This window comes from Kogia breviceps, chromosome 5, assembly GCF_026419965.1.
Source record: "Kogia breviceps isolate mKogBre1 chromosome 5, mKogBre1 haplotype 1, whole genome shotgun sequence".
NCBI classification, from domain to species: Eukaryota; Metazoa; Chordata; class Mammalia; order Artiodactyla; family Physeteridae; genus Kogia; species Kogia breviceps.
Genome location: NC_081314.1, coordinates 29,524,336 through 29,541,461, shown reverse-complemented (window position 1 = coordinate 29,541,461; position 17,126 = coordinate 29,524,336). Strand labels below are relative to the sequence as shown.

At 48.6% G+C, this 17,126-nt stretch overlaps 1 protein-coding gene across 1 annotated transcript in view; it reads left to right on the top strand.

Moving 5' to 3' along the window:
• Positions 1 to 17,126, top strand: part of SH3BP5 (SH3 domain binding protein 5) — a 70,986-nt gene that overhangs the window by 13,374 nt on the left and 40,486 nt on the right. The window contains exon 3 of the mRNA XM_059063662.2: positions 14,001 to 14,129. Coding sequence (XP_058919645.1) covers positions 14,001 to 14,129 — 129 coding nt within the window. The remainder of the gene's footprint in view (positions 1 to 14,000; positions 14,130 to 17,126) is intronic.

Here is a 17,126-nt window from a genome sequence, read left to right as displayed (position 1 = left end):
CAGAAAATTAGTGGAGCCTAGAGTCCCCAGAGTACAGTAGCTAGACAGACACTTTATAAATTCAGGGGGAAGGTTCTTAAGCTCCTTGGATAGCTCTTGAGCGCTGCTTTCTTTCCCTACCACGGGTTTTGCTAGCGTCCCTACTGCAGAAATAGGATCCTGGTATTGCATGCATTTGCTGGAAATTGGATCCACTCCTCAAGTTGGAACTCGTTCAAGCAAATCATACTTTGATGCTGTGAACCTTGGGATCAAAAAAGCATAGGAAAACTTGTTTTGGAGCTAATAGAGGAAAAGCATGGGCTTGGGAGTTCAAGAGAGCTAGGTTTGAATTCAACCTCTGCCTCTTCATAAGCTGTGCAGTCTTGGCAAGGTTTCTGGCTTCTCTGGGTTTTTCATTTCCTGCTCTCTAAAGTGGGAAGAGCAATACCTATCTTGCAGGGTAGTTAAGGATTAAATAAAGTCATGATTGTAAAGTGCCTGGCACAGTACCTAGCATATAAAACGTTCAGCCAGCTTCAGTCCTTCCCTTTCTAACCATTGCTATTTATTGAATAACAACACCTGCGTAAAAGTCACGATTATTTATCAAAAGCTTATTGTATTCCAAGCATTGTGCTAAGTGGTTTGTATAGTTTATCCTGTTAGTTCTCAAAAGTAACACAATGTCTTGAGGACGTTGATGAGACATGGAGATTGAACCAGTTCTCACGGGTCACTTGGCCAATGAGATGAGGACCCAAGATTTGAATCCAGGAGTCTGAGGCTAGAGCCCATGCCCTGAAGTAGTTTTTAATATGTGTGTTTGTGAGTGTGGAGGCTCTATCTTCTGAGGTCCTCACCGAGGCTGGTGAGATGAAAGAATGCTGATCTAGAATTTAGGGGACCAAGTTTTCAGTCTTTGCCCTGACACTTGCCAAATCCACATCCTTGGGAGAGGCTTCAGTTTCCTCCTTTGTGAAATGACAGCCTCTGAGCTGAATGATAGGAAATGGCTTTTCCAGCCCCTGATATTGAATGACCGAGATTTAAAAAAAAAATTTATTGAAGTATGGTTGATTGACAATGTTGTGTTAATTTCTGCTGTATACCAAAGTGATTCAGTCATACATATATATGCATTCTTTTTCATATTCTTTTCCATTATGGTTTATCACAGGATATTGAATATAGTTCTCTGTGCCATACAGTAGGACCTTGTTGTTTATCCATTCTCTATATAATAGTTTGCATCTGCTAATCCCAAACTCCCACTCCATCCCTCCCCCATCCCCCCTTGGCAACCACAAGTCTGTTCTCTATGTTTGTGAGTCCTCACAAACTTTTGTAGATAAGTTCATTTGTGTCATATTTTAGATTCCACATATAAGTGATACCATATGGTATTTGTCTTTCTCTGTCTGACTTTCTTCACTTAGTATGATCATCTCTAGGTCCATCCATGTTGCTACAAATGGCATTATTTCATTCTTCTTTATAGCTGAGTGGTATTCCATTGTATATATGTACCATGTCTTCTTTATCCATTCATCTGTCCATGGGCATTTAGGTTGTTTCCATGTCTTGGCTATTGTGAATAGTGCTGCTATGAACATTGGGGTGCGTGTACCTTTTTGAATTACAGTTTTGTCCAGATATATGCCCAGGAGTGGGATTGTTGGATCATATGGCAGCTCTATTTTCAGTTAAAAAAATATATATTTATTTATTTGGCTACGCTGGGTCTTAGTTGCGGCACGCGGGATCTTCGTTGCCGCGTGCAGGATATTCTTTGTGGCATGCGGAATCTTTAGTTGCGGCATGCGGGATCTTTTTTAGTTGCAGCATGCAGGATGTTTAGTTGCAGCATGTGGGCTCTTTTAGTTGCGGCATGCGAGATCTTTAGTTGCAGAATGCAGGCTCCTTAGTTGAGGCATGCAGGCTCTTTTAGCTGCAGCATGTGGGATCTTTAGTTGTGGCATGCGGGATCTAGTTCCCTGACCAGGGATCGAGCCCGGGCCCCCTGCATTGGGAGCACGGAGTCTTAACCATTGGACTACCAGCGAAGTTCCTATTTTCAGTTTTTTGATGAACCTTCATACTGTTTTCCATAGTGGCTGCACCAGTTTACTGGAATGATTGAGATTTTGATTTGAACCTAGCCACATGCTGAATGAGCTGAGTCCCCCTCAGTCTTGATGATGGGGAAATACAAAATATTGGTCAATCTGTGCTGCAGCCAACTTAAAGTTTGATCTTTATTGAAGCAATACTTGCACATAGTTGAAGAAAAGCCCCTGAGAAAATGAAAGTCCTCTGCCTCATTCCTTCCCACCCTCAGTTCTGCTAGAAGCAGCCACTTTTTCTGTTTTTAGCCACTTCTTCTGTGTTCTTCCATGTCTCTTAAACCAATGGCAGTGGATTTTTACTTTGTTTCCTTTGCATCCTTCGTCCTCCTTTCTTTCCGTTCTGTTCCGTGAGCTGCAGTCAGAATGAAGGTCCTCCAAGAGGAACAAGGCAGCAGCTTGCCTGGAGTGCTGGGAGCGGGGTGCCTGCTTTCCACAGAGGCCTCACTGCCTGGTCCCTCGGGCTTCCCTAGGCCGGGCCATGAACTCACCATTGCCCTGATGCCGACACTCATGTTAATTCTAAAACAGACCTTGTATTGCATAACTGCTTGATGGGTGGCTGAAACATCACCCCTGATAAATGTTCACATTAATTGTATGATCCATCTAAAATCTAATATTTGCACATTTTTTAAAAATAGGAAGGCGTATTTTATTTTATTTATTTTGGCTGCACTGCATCTTTGCTGTTGCGCGCAGGCTTTCTGTAGTTGCGGCAGGCGAGGGCTACTCTTTGTCGCGGTGCGCAGGCTTCTCATTGCAGTGGCTTCTCTTGTTGCAGAGCACGGGCTCTAGGCCCACAGGCTTCATGAAGTAGTTGAAGCACATGGGTTCAGTATTTTTTTGCGGCATACAGGCCCTGGAGCGCGTGGGCTTCAGTAGTTGCGGTTCTAGGGTACGCGGGCTTCATTAGTTGTGGCGCATGGGCTTAGTTGCTCCACAGCATGTGGGATCTTCCCAGACCAGGGATCGAACCCATATCCCCTTCAATGGCAGGTGGATTCTTAACCACTGGGCCACCGGGGAAGTTCCCCTAATATTTGCAAATGTTTGAAAAAAAGTGAGTCTTAAAATTGAGGAAATATGTTAAGCCTTTCGGTGCAGACATGGAGATAGTTCACTTGTGGTTGAACTCCATAAAATGCCTCAGTTTCAGCAATTCTGCCTCCTCTCACACAAAGAATCTTGTGGGTTTAAAAACATGTGTTTGGCTCTGAATGAAAAAAGCAGCGGGTCCTGTCAGCCTTCTCAACTCTGCTGTGTATGTGTGTGTCACTGTGTGTGTGAGAGTGTCTGTGTGTGCATGAGTGTGCCTGTGTCTTTCTGTGTATGTGTGTCTGACAGTGTGTGTGCGTAGGGTGGTTATGGAGCTTCTGTCCCTCCTCCTGGGCCTCATACAATTGACCCTTGTGCCTGAAGACTAAAGGGCTGTTGGGTTTTCTCCTTTGTGGTGCTTTGGACCTTAGGCTATTTAAACGTATTTTTTGTAATTGGTTAGATTCCATGCTGGTGGCTCCTGCCTATGTAACATCAACAAAAAAGGTGAATTGAAAGTGAGTGTTTCCCAGTGACAGACATTCTACACAATAACTGGTTCATATTATTGAAAACTAATAAGGCCAGGAAAAACTGAAGAATGCTTCCAGATTAGGGAGACTAGAGAGAGATTGACAGTAGATGCCGTTTGAGTCCTGGACTGGATCCTGGACCAGGAAAAATATCTTTTTCCCTTTGCTGTAAGAGACGTTGGTGGGGCAGTTGACGCAGTTTGAGCGAAGTCATAGACTGGATTAATGGCATCGTATCAATGTTAATTTTCTGATTGTGATCATCGTACTCTGGTTCTGTGAGAGAATGTCCTCATCTTTAGGAAATACACACTGAAGTATTTCACAGTAAAGGGACATCAAGTCTGCATCTTACCCTCATTTTTCCCAAGTCTGAAATTATTTTAAATTAAAAAAGTTGAAAAAAGAGCTGTTTCCTTATTCCCAGACCTACCGACTGCCTTAACTTGGCCTCCAAATGGCTGTGGAATCTTGATGTTGCACGAAGCTGGGTGGCCCAGTGTGGGGACAGCTGCGGGGGCTGCTTGTGTTCTGGGAGACTGGAGTGGGTCCTCACCTGCTTGTTTGGAAACATCCCTCTAGTCAAATCCGAATTCTAGAGCACAGCCTTTCTGCCTGGGAGTAACTTGGTTCCACTTAGGCCTTAAAAAGCTCTCAGACCCTTGATAACCTCAGAAGAGGCCAACTGGCCCCAGGAAACCATGCTGACCAACCGTCTTTTCTTACTTTCCTTTTCTCCTCTCTCAGTGGAAGGAAGCTCTTGGTGGCCCAGAACCAGGACAGATGGTGTGGTGCTGTGGAAAGAGGAAGCAGGGCTGACCTTGTCACCAAGGCTGCCGAGCTGCACAGGGCCTGCCCCTGGGTCTGGAGCTGGGGTGGAATCCCCTACACTTTCTTCCAAACCACCTAGATGGCTTAAATAAAAGGTGGGATTTTCCTTCATGAGCCCCAAGGGTGGGGACGGCGTTGTAGAGCCTCGAGCAGGGACACCAGGCATCCAGCATCGTTATTCTCAGTCCTCACTCTCAAAGGTGCCTTTGCCAAAGGTTGGTAAGTGGTCTGGCTGTGTAATTGCAGAATTCGGGTCGGGAAGCAGGATCATCGCCCGCATCCGTCCTCTGCTGCCTCCTCTTCTCTCGTTTGCTTTCTCTTCCCTCTCGGTCAACTCTCTCTGTGTCCCCATCTCTCCCCCCTCTGCCTTCCTCCATTTTGTCCCCTGGGAGAGGGTCTTGTGTCAGAAGCACAGCAGCAAGGCTCTGCTTACACGTGAGGCACAGTCCCCACCACAGAAGGTGGGTTTGGCAGGTGCCTTAAGAAGCCTCTGCCTCTGAAGTTGGGGTTTGAGGTGGGAAAGAAAGGGGGGTGGAGGGAGGGAGCTAGGCAGAGGTCCCCGGTAGTGATTCTGCTGCTTCCAGCTCAGAGGCCCTGGTACTGTCTTCCCCTTCTTTCTTTTCCATGCACATCTCCATCCCTTTGCGGCTGTCTCCACCAGGCTCCCTGGTTGGATGAAACTCGCTGATGGGGAATTGGGCCTGAGGGGTGCTGGGCGGGGAGGGGTTGTGGTCCTCACGGGGCTGGCTCCAGTCCCCCGGGGGCTCCTGCCCTCACCCCCCCTTCTCCACCTCTGCCTCTTCTCTGCTCCTGGGCCCTCTTGCCTCGGCCTTTCTGGTTTGGCTCCCCAGGTCCCGGCTTTGCCCTGGCGCCGTCTTTCCACTTCTGCCTCTGCTGCAGAATTCCTGAAGGTGAAATCAGATTGTCCTGGCCGCCCTTCTCACAGGGCTGTGACAGCCGCTCCTTGTGGCAAGAAAAAGCAGGCAGAGGCAAGGAGACAAGGCAGCAGGAGGACCCGGGAGCGTGGCATGATCTCTCCAAGTGGGGAGCGGAGTGAAATCTGGGATCCAGTGAAATCTGGGATCCTTTGTGGTCCGGGATGGCAGCCACTAGCCCCATGGGGCGATTTGAATTATACTTTAAAAATTAAAATTTAATACAAAATCTAGTTAGCTGGATTAAGCACATTTCAAGTTTTCATTTAGCCACCTGTGGCCGGTGGCCTCTGTAGTGAGCTACACAGATACAGAACATCTGCATTGTTGCAGAAAGTTCGAGCAGCCAGCCCTGGAAGGCACTTGATCCCTTTCACTGAAGCTCTAGGAAAGTGGTTTCTTTGTGTGTTTTAGTAGCTACCACAAGTGCTGTTCAAGAATAGATTGGATGGGTGAGGAAAAAACATGATTTGTAGTAACATTAAAAACATTTCAGGTACCTTAGAATTGTTCGGGAAGTTGCAGTGTTTCCGGTGGTGCCTTTCATGGTGGAATTCTGGAACATTCCTCAACCCCCAACTCTCTCGTTCTTCTGCCTCTGTCATAATTTTTGCCTTTTTCTAGTTCTTATGTACTGTTTATTCTGTATTTTCCTTTACATGGATTCACATTCATACTTAAGTTTGTTTGAAAATGAGGCTTCATGACCTGAAGTGAAAAGTCATCAAAGGGAAATAACTTTGTTTCAAGCAGGCTTTTTTTTAAACATTTTATTTTATTTTATTTTAAATTATTTTTTAACATCTTTATTGAAGTATAACTGCTTTACAATGGTGTTTTAGTTTCTGCTTTATAACACAGTGAATCAGTTATACATATACATATGTCCCCATATATCTTCCCTCTTGTGTCTCCGTCCCTCCCACCCTCCCTGTCCCACCCCTCTAGGTGGTCACAAAGCACCTAGCTGATCTCCCTGTGCTATGCGGCTGCTTCCCACTAGCTATCTATTTTACATTTGGTAGCGTGTATATGTCCATGCCACTCTCTCACTTCAGTGAAGAATCATATGGACGTGCCCAACTCATAGGGTCCCGCTTGCTGACTTTGCAGAGCAACGCTCTTTTGTTTCCAGTGGGTTTATTGTTTTGCTTATCGAATTCTAGCAGATTCCCTTTGGGGAAGGCTCTGAGCCTGACTAACTCCCCCTTTCTTAAAAAGGAGATTAGCAAATGTGAAGAAGGGCTATGAAGAGATAGTGATCCCAAATGGAGGCTTTCTCCTTGGGAAAATCAGAAAGAGTAAAGGAAAGCCTGAGAAGGAATAGCTACTTCTCTTTACTGAAAATACACTGGGGTGTTTCCTTCCAGCAGGGTCTCTGCAGGGCGGCCCAGGGGGAGGGTGTGGTTTGGTGGCACCAGCTGACCCGATGCTTTTTTTTTTTTTAAATAGAGATATAGTTGTTTTACAATGTTGTGTTAGTTTCTACTGTACAGCAAAGTGAAGTAGAGTTCTCTGTGCTATACAGCAGGTTCTTATTAGTTATCTATTTTATACATATTAGTGTATATATGTCAATCCCAATCTCCCAGTGCATTCCCCCCGCTTTCCTCCCTTGGTGTCCATACATTTGTTCTCTACATCCGTGTCTCTATTTGTGCCTTGCAAACCTGACCCGACGCTTTTGGGCCTGAGGTTCCTTTTACACTCCTGTGATCACTGAGCATTTCAGAGAGCTTTTGTTTTTTTGTGGGGAACATCTACAATATCTGCCGTGTTAGAGATTAAAACAGAGTTGTTTTAAACACTTGTATTCATTCATTAAAAATGATGGTAATAAGCCTATTACCTGTCAGCATAAAGAATATATCTTATCAAAAATAACTTTTCCCAAACCAAAAAAAATTCGTGAAAAGAAAGCTGTCATTTTATGGGTTTTTTTGAGTCTCTTTCATGTCTGGCTTAATAGAAGAGCTGGCTGCTCATTTCTCCTTCTGCATTCTGTCTCTTGATGTCACCGCTCAAGTAGTCTCTGGAAACTCCACTCAACGCTCATGAGAGAATGAAGGTGAAAGAGGCAAATTAAGTCGAACTCAATTATGAAAATGGTTTTGACCTTGCAGACTCCCAGAAAAGGTCTTGGGGAACCCCCAGCCCCTACCCCCGTGTTCCCTGGGCCAGACTTTGGGAGCCACAGGTGAAGGGAAAGACACGTGGAACTTAGGACTAGTGGTCTGTGCTCCCGATGCTAGCCTGACGCTCCCCTGCATGTGACCTTAGGTCAAGCCAGCACTTCTCCCCTGGGGCTGAGGTCTCTTATCTGGAGACTGGGGACCGCCCTTCTTGCTGAGCCTGGCCATCCTGTCCTGCGGGGTCCTTGTGAGTCTCAGATCATGCCTGTGAAATCTTTCCATGAGCAGAAAGCAGTGTATTTATAAATGGCATTACTAGGGATCTTTTGAAGTTTGGTGTCATCTTTAATTTGTAGGACAGTTATTTTTAAAAACTGACATCGTGTCCTAATCTCACTTGGTTCTGGGGACGCCTTTGTGAAGGGGAGAGGCTGCCCTTCTCAGCTTACAGGTGAGATCATCGAGGCTTGGGTGAGTGGATTGGCCAGAAAACGGGCTTGTCCCCGGGGTGGTGACCACTGCCCACTGTTTCCAAGGCACACCGGTGCTGGTTTCGTGGGGCTGAGGTTTTTGTCTGATACGGGGCTGCATTTTTGACACACTGACATATTCAAACAGGGAGACTGCCACCCTCAGCAGTTCTTTGCATGAATAAATTGCCCTCAGTCTGAGTCACCTGATGGATGTGACACAGTTTTGAGATTGGAAGATCTGAGGCCTCATCCAGGCCGAGGGAGCCCTTTTAGAACTCCTTCAAGTGCTGATCTAAAAAAAATTAGCTGGTGAAGAGCCCTGGCTGGTATGTGGCTTATTTTTGTTGACTGGTGAAAGCTCTGCTTGTTCTCCTGAGGTGTTTGTACTTCTGAACTGCTTCCCTCCGTGGATCGCTTACCGTAGGGAAGACAGCCAGCTCTCCTCCCTGGATGCTCCTGGAAGCAGCCCCCATTCTCATCTTGGGAGACACATTTGCCTGTAATTGTAGGAGACAAAGAACCATGGTCGAGTCTTTTCTCGCACTAGGAAATAAGGCAAAAAACACAAGTTCAATTGTGGCCAAATTAAGATGGATTGAAAAAAAAAAAAAAAGAAAAAAGAAATGCTTTATACAGAGTAGGTTGAATTAAGTTCCCCAGACCCTGCTCCTTATAAGCATGGCTTTATTGTCAGGGGCAGAAGCCCTCCAGCAGTTACCTGTATTTAGTTGCAGTGCTTTGCCACGTTATAGACTGTAGATTGACTTTCCCCTCCCTGAATACATTAATATGACTACCTTAAGGCATACAGTATTTTTCAGTTTTTTTAAAGGCTTAATTCAGTTGCAAATGATAGAAATTCAATTCCAACTAGCTTAAACACAACATATAGCAAGGGGGGACAATTGGTTGTGTGTGCGCACTATTTTGGCTCTAGGAGAGTGGAGTATGGGGTTAGACTGTAAAGCATTGCTAGGTCCAAGAGCTCAAAATGTCATAGGGTCTCCCTCCCTGGCTTTGGCAGGCTCTGCCCTCATGGTGCCAAGATGGCTGCCGTCTGCTCCAGCTTTCATTCCATCTTCTCAGGCATCTCAGTGCAAAAAGTTCCTCTAACAGTTTCAGAAAAGTCCCAGAATGAAATCTTACTGGTTCCGATCAGTCCCGTGCCCTCCCTCAGCAATCACTGAGGCTAGAAGTATCCCGACTGATTGGCCAGGCATGGGACCAGTTCTGGGGCCAGAGTAAGGCCCGGGAAAATCAGGGCTATTATGTTGGGTAGGCAGGAAAGGTTTTGATTTGTGGGCTCCCACACCCCAGTATTTGTAGTGAATTATTACTCAGGTAGCCATGACCCTTTGTGGGATGGTACCAGAACTAGGCCCACTCTTTTATCAGGAAGAAGGCTGCCTTTATGTTTAGCTTTTAACACGTCTTGGATGAATAAGTAGTTGGTGCTTGGCTGTCAGCCAACCATGCGTCATCCTCTCTGGCAACACAGCCTCTTTTATAGAGGGAAATGCTGACGTCAAATCATATTTCCTGGGCCCAACACCCTTTGATGGTCACACGCTTGACCAGGCTGGTGGTCCCTGAATCTGCCGACCAGACTCACATGAAGACCCCAGTCCACTCTTTGGTAAAACCCAGATTTGATCTGGTGATGCCTCTGCTTAAAAATCCACCATGATATTTTACTACAATTTTAAAAAGGGCAAAAACCAAAATAAAACAAACAACACCCTCCCCCCACCCCATCCCCATTTTTTTCTCCCTTAGAGGCAATTTAATTGATCAGTTTAACATATTTTAGCTGATTATTTAGGTATTCACATCTGTGACTCTAGTGGCATCTTTAGGATTCTCATGTCATTTGCAAACAGTGACAGTTTTACTCCTTCTTTTCCATTTGGATTTGGATTCCTTTTATTTCTTTTCCTTCTCTGATTGCTGTGGCTAGGACTTCCAAAACTATGTTGAATAAGAGTGGTGAGAGTGGGCACCCTTATCTTGTTCCTGATCTTAGAGGAAATGCTTTCAGTTTTTCACCATTGAGGAGGATGTTGGCTGTGGGTTTGTGGTATACGGCTTTTATTAGGTTGAGGTAAGTTCCCTCTATGCCTACTTTCTGGGGTGTTGAATTTTGTCAAAAGCTTTTTCTGTATCTACTGAGATTATCATATGGCTTTTATCCTTCAGATTGTTAATATGGTGTATCACATGGATTGATTTGCATATATTGAAGGATCCTTGCATTCTTGGGATAAACCCCACTTGATCATGGTGTCTGATCCTTTTAATGTGCTGTTGGATTCTGTTACTTCTGTGACTCTGTAAACAGTAGGCTTTGTGTGGCTACTTCTTGACTTCTGAGTTTTAGTTCTTATCTGCGGACACCCCCTATGGACGATGAGGCTTTAGTCTCCTTCCTCCTGTGTCCTCCTCCACCCCCGCCCCTCCCAGCAGGACGGCGTTGTAGTCAGTGTTTGGCGTTTACACTGTTGCAGCTAGGAAAGCTCTATTCACAGCCATGCCGTCCAGGGAACGATGAAGACTTTTGTTTTTTGTGGTAGAGAATTCTTTAAGCGTTGCTGACAACAGGCACGTGGCAAGTAAATTGAGACTCACACGAGAAACCCACCGTGTCTCCCATTGGGTGTGGGATAGAGTTCAGAGGCCTCAGCGTGGCCCACGTGCCTTTCCTTCTTCCGTCCCACCAGCCCTCCCACCTGCCACCCTTCGCTTTGCTGGTCCCTCAATGCCCCCTTCTCTGTCTGGTGAAATCCCCCTTCGTCCAAGGCCTGTCTGGAATGGTGCTTTCTCTGGGTGTCCTTCCTGGTTGTGTGTTCACTGCAGTGTGTAGACTGAGGTCTTAGTACTTATCACACTGCACGGTGCTTATTTATTTACTGTTTGAGTTTAAATCTTGGCTGTGCTGTTTCCCAGCTTTGTGACCTTCGGCAAGCTACCTAGTTGCTCTGTGCCTCAGTTTCCCTCTTTGTAAAATGTGGATAACAACCATAGTACCCGCAAGGGACTATACTCAGGATTTTGTAATAACCTATAATGGAAAAGAATCTGAAAAAGAATAGATATATATGTATAGCTGAATCACTGCGCTGTACACCTGAAACTAACACAACGTTGAAAATCAACTCTACTTCAATTAAAAAAAAAAAAGGAACAACCATAGCACCAACCTGATAAGGTGGTTAGTGATTGCATATGCTGATGGCATGAAAGCATCTGTAAGTGTCTGCCCCAAGGGAAACTGTCCATCTGTTCCCTGTACCCGCCTCATGCAGGCAGGTGGCACTGGTGCCCAGAATAGCTCTGGGCAAATCAGAAGTCTCTGAGGACCTGGCAGGGGAGCTCAATGAGTGAAGCAGGCTGGGTGTGGCTCAGGCACAGGGCGTGGGGACTGGAAAGGACAGTCTCCAAGGGGTGTCTTCTCCTTTCCTTCTAGCCAAGTAGGAATGGGGGCCCAGTTTTGCCAGATCATCTGATTTAATTTTTTTTTTTTTTTTTTTTTTAACGAGAAATGTGAGCATCCGCGTTCAAAAAAATATACGAATTTTCCTGACATTTAGTACACAGCATAGAGGCTGAAGGCACTAAGCCTGTGGGCCCATAGGCCACTGGTTTGGGGCACAGTTCTCATTTCCCAGAGGAGGTGCAGAGTGATGGCGTGACCTGCCCTGGGCCACACACTGACTGATTTGGCCCCTGGTGTTCCCGCCTGTGGTCTGGACGTGGGGCTGGCCCCTCCCCCACCAGGGTGCTGACTTGGAGGATTCAGCCGCGTGTGTAGGTGCGTCTACCAAGCCTCCGCCCACACAGGGTAGCAGGTTATTCCCGCCCTCACGTCGGCTCCCCCTGCCTCAGAGCCGCCCCCTTGGCGGTGTTTAATAGGATCGTGGGTCTCTTTTGATGCCAGGGGAAAAAAAAAATGTGTGCATTTATTGAATACCTGCTGTGTGCCCAGGAACTAGTAGGTGTTTCACGTTTGCATTCTCTCTCATTCCTTCCAACAGCCCTCCCTATGAGATGGAAAGTCACCATTTTATAGGTAATAAAAATTATTCATAAGGAAGTTACCTGATGGGGGCCTCACAGAAAGAGGTTTTAACCAGGATTAGATCCATCTCTCTGAGAAAAATCCCGAGCTCTAGACAACGTGTTACCTCCCACGTATAGGAAGTCAAGTCTAACAGAAGCTTGGTGGAGCTTTGCTCGTCCCTGGCGGCCTGCATGCATCTGTGGCACTTCCTCTGGAGGATAAGCCTAGTTTTGTTCTGTCTTCGGCAGCTGTAGCTGTAGCATGTGACTGCAAGCCTGGCCAGATAGGAGGAAAGGCAGAGAAAATTAGGAGGAGGAGGAGGATACAGGCCTGGGGGAAGCAACCAAGGCCTCTGTCAGAAGTAGAATGAGGCTCAGGAGCTGAGAAGCTCCCATACAAGACAAAGGCCATGTCCTATGCTGCAGCCCTGGCACTTTCAAACCCATCTAGAAAACCCACAGTATGAGATGATGGGGGGAAGGAAATTAGAAGGGATCGGGGCCTTCCTCACCCCCTTGAGCCGTCCTGTTGGCCCAAGAGGCCCATATAATTTTATGTTTAGAAATAGTTTGCAGATAGCGAGGCAGCCCCTTTGTAGCCAACGGAGCACATGTGTTTTACCAGCAGTGTGGCCGGCTGCTCTTGGGGCCGCCCCATGGCTGGTGATCATGTGTTGTTCTTCCTTCCCTGTGTACCCACTTCCCTTCTCAAATGCACGCACGCACCCCAAGGCATGGCTGTGACAGGCCAGTGCCCGAGGGCAGAGGAGTAGAGGAGAGGGACATGGGGTCTCTGAAGCCCTCACTGACCTTCCAACATGTCCTCCTAGACCTGGGACTAAATGTTGTCTTTTAAATTCTTTTTCCTCCTTGTGGCATCCATGGATCTGGTTTCCTGACTTTCACAGCGTGGTTAACTGCCCTCCTGCCTGTTCTTCTCTCCCAAACTCTTATCCAGGCCACCTTGCTTGTGGCATCTCTGGGAGGGGTGGCCGCCCTTACCTCTAGCCAATCTCCACGTTCCAGACGTCCAGCTTCCTTCAGTCTCTGGAAAACGCCACACTACTCCCTCCCCGCACCCGGTGGGTGCTGGTCTACCACCTGCTCTGGACTCAGTATTTTCCTTCCTTCCCAGTTGCCCATCCATGATTCGGGCTTCTGTGCAGAGAGTCCCCCCTGGAAGTTTCCTGCGAGTCTCCCTCTACCTTCGCCCCCCTCCCCCCGCCCGCCCGACCTGGCCTGGTGAGGTTCTCTGCCCTGGGTTCCACGGCACCTGTACTGGTCCCATCCTGGCTCAGACTCGCTGGGATGGGCTATAAACGCCTCCCTCACCCACCAGGCTGGAAGTGCCCTGAAAGCAGGGACCAAGCCCAAGGCCTAGCACAGGGTCTGGCATGTGGGAAATCTGTACCCGCTGTTTAACATTGACCACGTTACACGGGTGGGGACATGATGGGAGTGTAGCAGATGGTGCCATCATTAGGGACTGAAGCTGCCGGGGTGGCCGGACCGGACGTCTTCCCCTGGATGGAGCCTTTCAGTCTAACCTGCACTGTCCAACGAGGTAGTCACTGGCCACATTGTTTAAATTTAAATATAGTTACTGAAAATGAAATAAGTTAAAGACTCAGTTCGTCAGTCTTGCTCGTCAGCGTCAAGTGTCCAGTAGCCATGTGTGGTCAGTGGCTGCCATACTGACCGGTGCAGCTGATAGGACACTCCAGCATCGTGGAAGGCTCTCTTGGATGGTGGTGCTCTAGACACCGTCTTGTAAAGGCGTGAAATCAGGGGCTTGTAGGCCGAGTGGGGGCCCTTCTGGGTGCTTCCGGTTAAGTAAAGCAGATTTCCGCACGTTCCTTCTTAAGCCTGAACTGTGTCCTCAATTTCCTGTCTGCAGGACATTCGTCAGAAGTTCCGCTCTGTTCTGGTTGAAGCAACGGTGAAACTGGATGAGCTGGTGAAGAAAATTGGCAAAGCTGTGGAAGACTCGAAGCCCTACTGGGAGGCACGGAGGGTGGCGAGGCAGGTAAGCACTCCTGCTCTGCCCATCACCCTGCCCCGCACCGTGGGCACACCTCTGACTCGTGGGCCTCCTGCCGAAGCTCAGGGGCACGGGACAGCCGTGGCTTGGTCCACAGGTGCATTTGGAGTCAGCCCGGTGTTTTCCTCCCCCACCACAGGTTGCTTTCACTCCCGCTCTTGGTACTATTAGTAGGGTGAGCGTGCTGGCAGCTGGATGTCCCCACCAGTGGGCGCTGCCTTGCCGCTGGAGCTGGTACCCAGGTCCACCTCCCAGGCGGCTGGACCAAAGGCTGTACTTAGAACATCGGGCTTGTCCTCCGCCCTCCCTGATGACTGCCTGTAGGGCAGCAGGAGGAACACTCCCTCCCTCGTATTCTCCTCCCTGGTTTGGGAGAAATTAGCCATCTGCTTCTCTTGGAACGTTGGTTCTTTGTCCTGAGAACCCAAATAGGCAACAGAGGAACCAAGACCAGAAAGGGGACGGCAGAGGGGCTGTGGTCAGGCGACTGCCGGGGCTGCTGGTTTCAGAGTGTCTTCCTTGGATCGTCACCGATGTGGGGACTTCCCAGCCTGAGATGCAGGCCCTGTGAATGGGAAGGAAAAGAGCTCCCAACACATGGTGGTACCTGCTGTGTGCCAGGCCCTGGGCTGGGGGCTCTCACATACCTTGGCCCACACGGGGGCTTCCTGCTCAGGTGACTCTTGAGCAGCTGGTCCCGGCTGAGTTCTTGTCCCTGCTCTGTGTTATGTGACAGGAGATGCCGCCGCCTCCCAGGGTCTTTACCTGTAAGCAGATGCTCAGTGGGTGCAGGTACCACTGCAGGCCCCCACTGTGTGTGTGCAGTGTGCTGTTGGGCTGGGGCGGCGGGGTGGGGAGGCGATAGGAAAGCGAGCCCTTGGGAAGCGAAGCCCCAGGCATGTGTTAAGACGGGAGCCATCGAGGATAAGGGGCCAGGACTTGGGCATTCCTCTTCCTTGCCCCGCTCCGTGCACCCCTCAGATTTCTCATCAGGGATCCCCTTGACGCTTTGGTGGTTCTGCCGAGATTCTAGCTACGTATTTGGGTTTTGCACTCTGAATGCTGAACTGAGCTTTCTGGTTGGAACCTTCCAGATAATGTGACCTTTGTTCCTAGACAGACCAGCTGCCCGAAACCCTTCCTTCCCTGTCCTGCTTCCCTGGGCTGTACAACGTCAAAGTGCCCATGACTTGTTGGCCTGCAACAAGCCTGAGCAGCCGTCCTTCTCTCCGCCTCCCTCTGTGCCCCACCCAGGCTGCAGCTTTCTAGAGAGAAGGAGCCCTTCTCCGGAAGGTGCTCACCCGTCCCCAGAAGCTCCCCAACCCTAAGGCATCCTCCCTCCAAAGTGCCCTGTGCCACAACCTTCAAAGTGCCCCACGTTGGCGATGTGTCTCATCCACCATAGCCCAGGGTGGTAGTGGCCTTGACCTTGCAGTGAGAAGGGTTCTGGTTAGGTTTGAGGAGAAATTTCTGATAATTTACTGTAAACATTGGGTCAGTGGGGAGGAGGTCCTGAAACCTCCTCTTCTGAAAGTCTTCAACACTTGAATTTATGGTCCCTTTGAGGACACAAGTATCTATATAAAAACATCCATGTCCCCATGCCGTGGGGTGGTTTCATAGTGGTCTGTGAAAGCATCCCCTTGGAGCCTCGGCAGTGGCTTCCCCACGGGAGTTTCCTCACTGGGTCCCCTGAGCTCAGATTTTGGAGCAGAGCTGGTAAAGGGACCTTTGTGTTCAGGGACCTCTGGAGGTTGGCCGTTTAGGCCACCAGCCCCAGCTGATGGGCCTTATCCTCCTTTGGCTGAACGGATGTCCTATATGCTCCTACCTCAGAGTCTTTGAACTTGCTGCAGCCCCTGTTTGTTGTTGTCTTAACCGTAGGATTTGCATGGTCCACTCCGTCTCCTTCAGGTTTCTGCTCAGATGTCAGTTTATCAACAAGGCCTTCCTGGGCTAACATTTAAATGACAACTGCCAGCCCACCATCGCTGCCACCCCAGCCCTCATTCCTTGATTGGCTTTTTCTTCATAGCACTTCTCACCCCGGACCTGTTATTGTTTACTTGTTTACAGTAGTGAAACTCCACAAATTCCCAGACAGGGAATTTGGTCTGTTTGGGTCATTACCAGCATACAGAAAGTGTTCAAGTCTTGAGAAAACAAACAGATGAGCCAATGAGTGAATGATGAGGTTGACCAGATGTTCCTCCCGGCCTTCCGTTGGCATCCTGAGCTTTCCCTGTCCATTGCCGCTTTACTCACAACTTCTTCCCTGCAGAGGGATAGGAGCATGACTGGCAAATCCAGCTTCATCTGGGTTGGGTTCATTCAAATTTCATTTGGTGGGTGAGTCCCCAGTTGGCTGTGACACACCTGGAATAGATTTCACACCACTCCCTTTTTGTTCCTCGCCCCAATCCTCTTTCATGGAAAAAGAGGTAGGAGGGAGCTACGTGGGGAGGGTCCCACTGCTGGGCAGCAGTGAAGTGTGGCTTTGTGCCTTCCTCTCATCTCTTGGCCAGTGAGGACAATTACCGTGCAGTTACTGAGTCCCGTGGGCAAGCCACTGAGTCATCAGGCCTCATCAGGTGATACAGACCCTGGGGCTGAGTGACTCTCCGTCAGCTGGCAGAGCCCGGGATGAATGTTGAGGGAAATCCTGCCTGGCATTATGCCTGCAAACCACCACCTTAAGCTCCTGCCTTCTCGCAGGTGGGCAGGAAGAAGGGTAGAAAAGACTCAGAGTGACCCCTACTCCTTAGCCCCAAGGGACCTTGTTGGTCTCTGGCCAAGGAACTGGAAGGGCGCTCAAAGGCTGAGGCTGGGTGAGGATGTCACTTTTTATTTCTGTGGATGGTGGGCCATCTGGGCTTGGCCAGGAGGCTGAGTCTGTCTCTGACCTTCCTGGTGGTGAAGGGGGCGGAGCCTCCCCCTAGTTGCTGCCAAGTGGGGCTTCCTGTTTTCTTCCTCTGGTCTTAC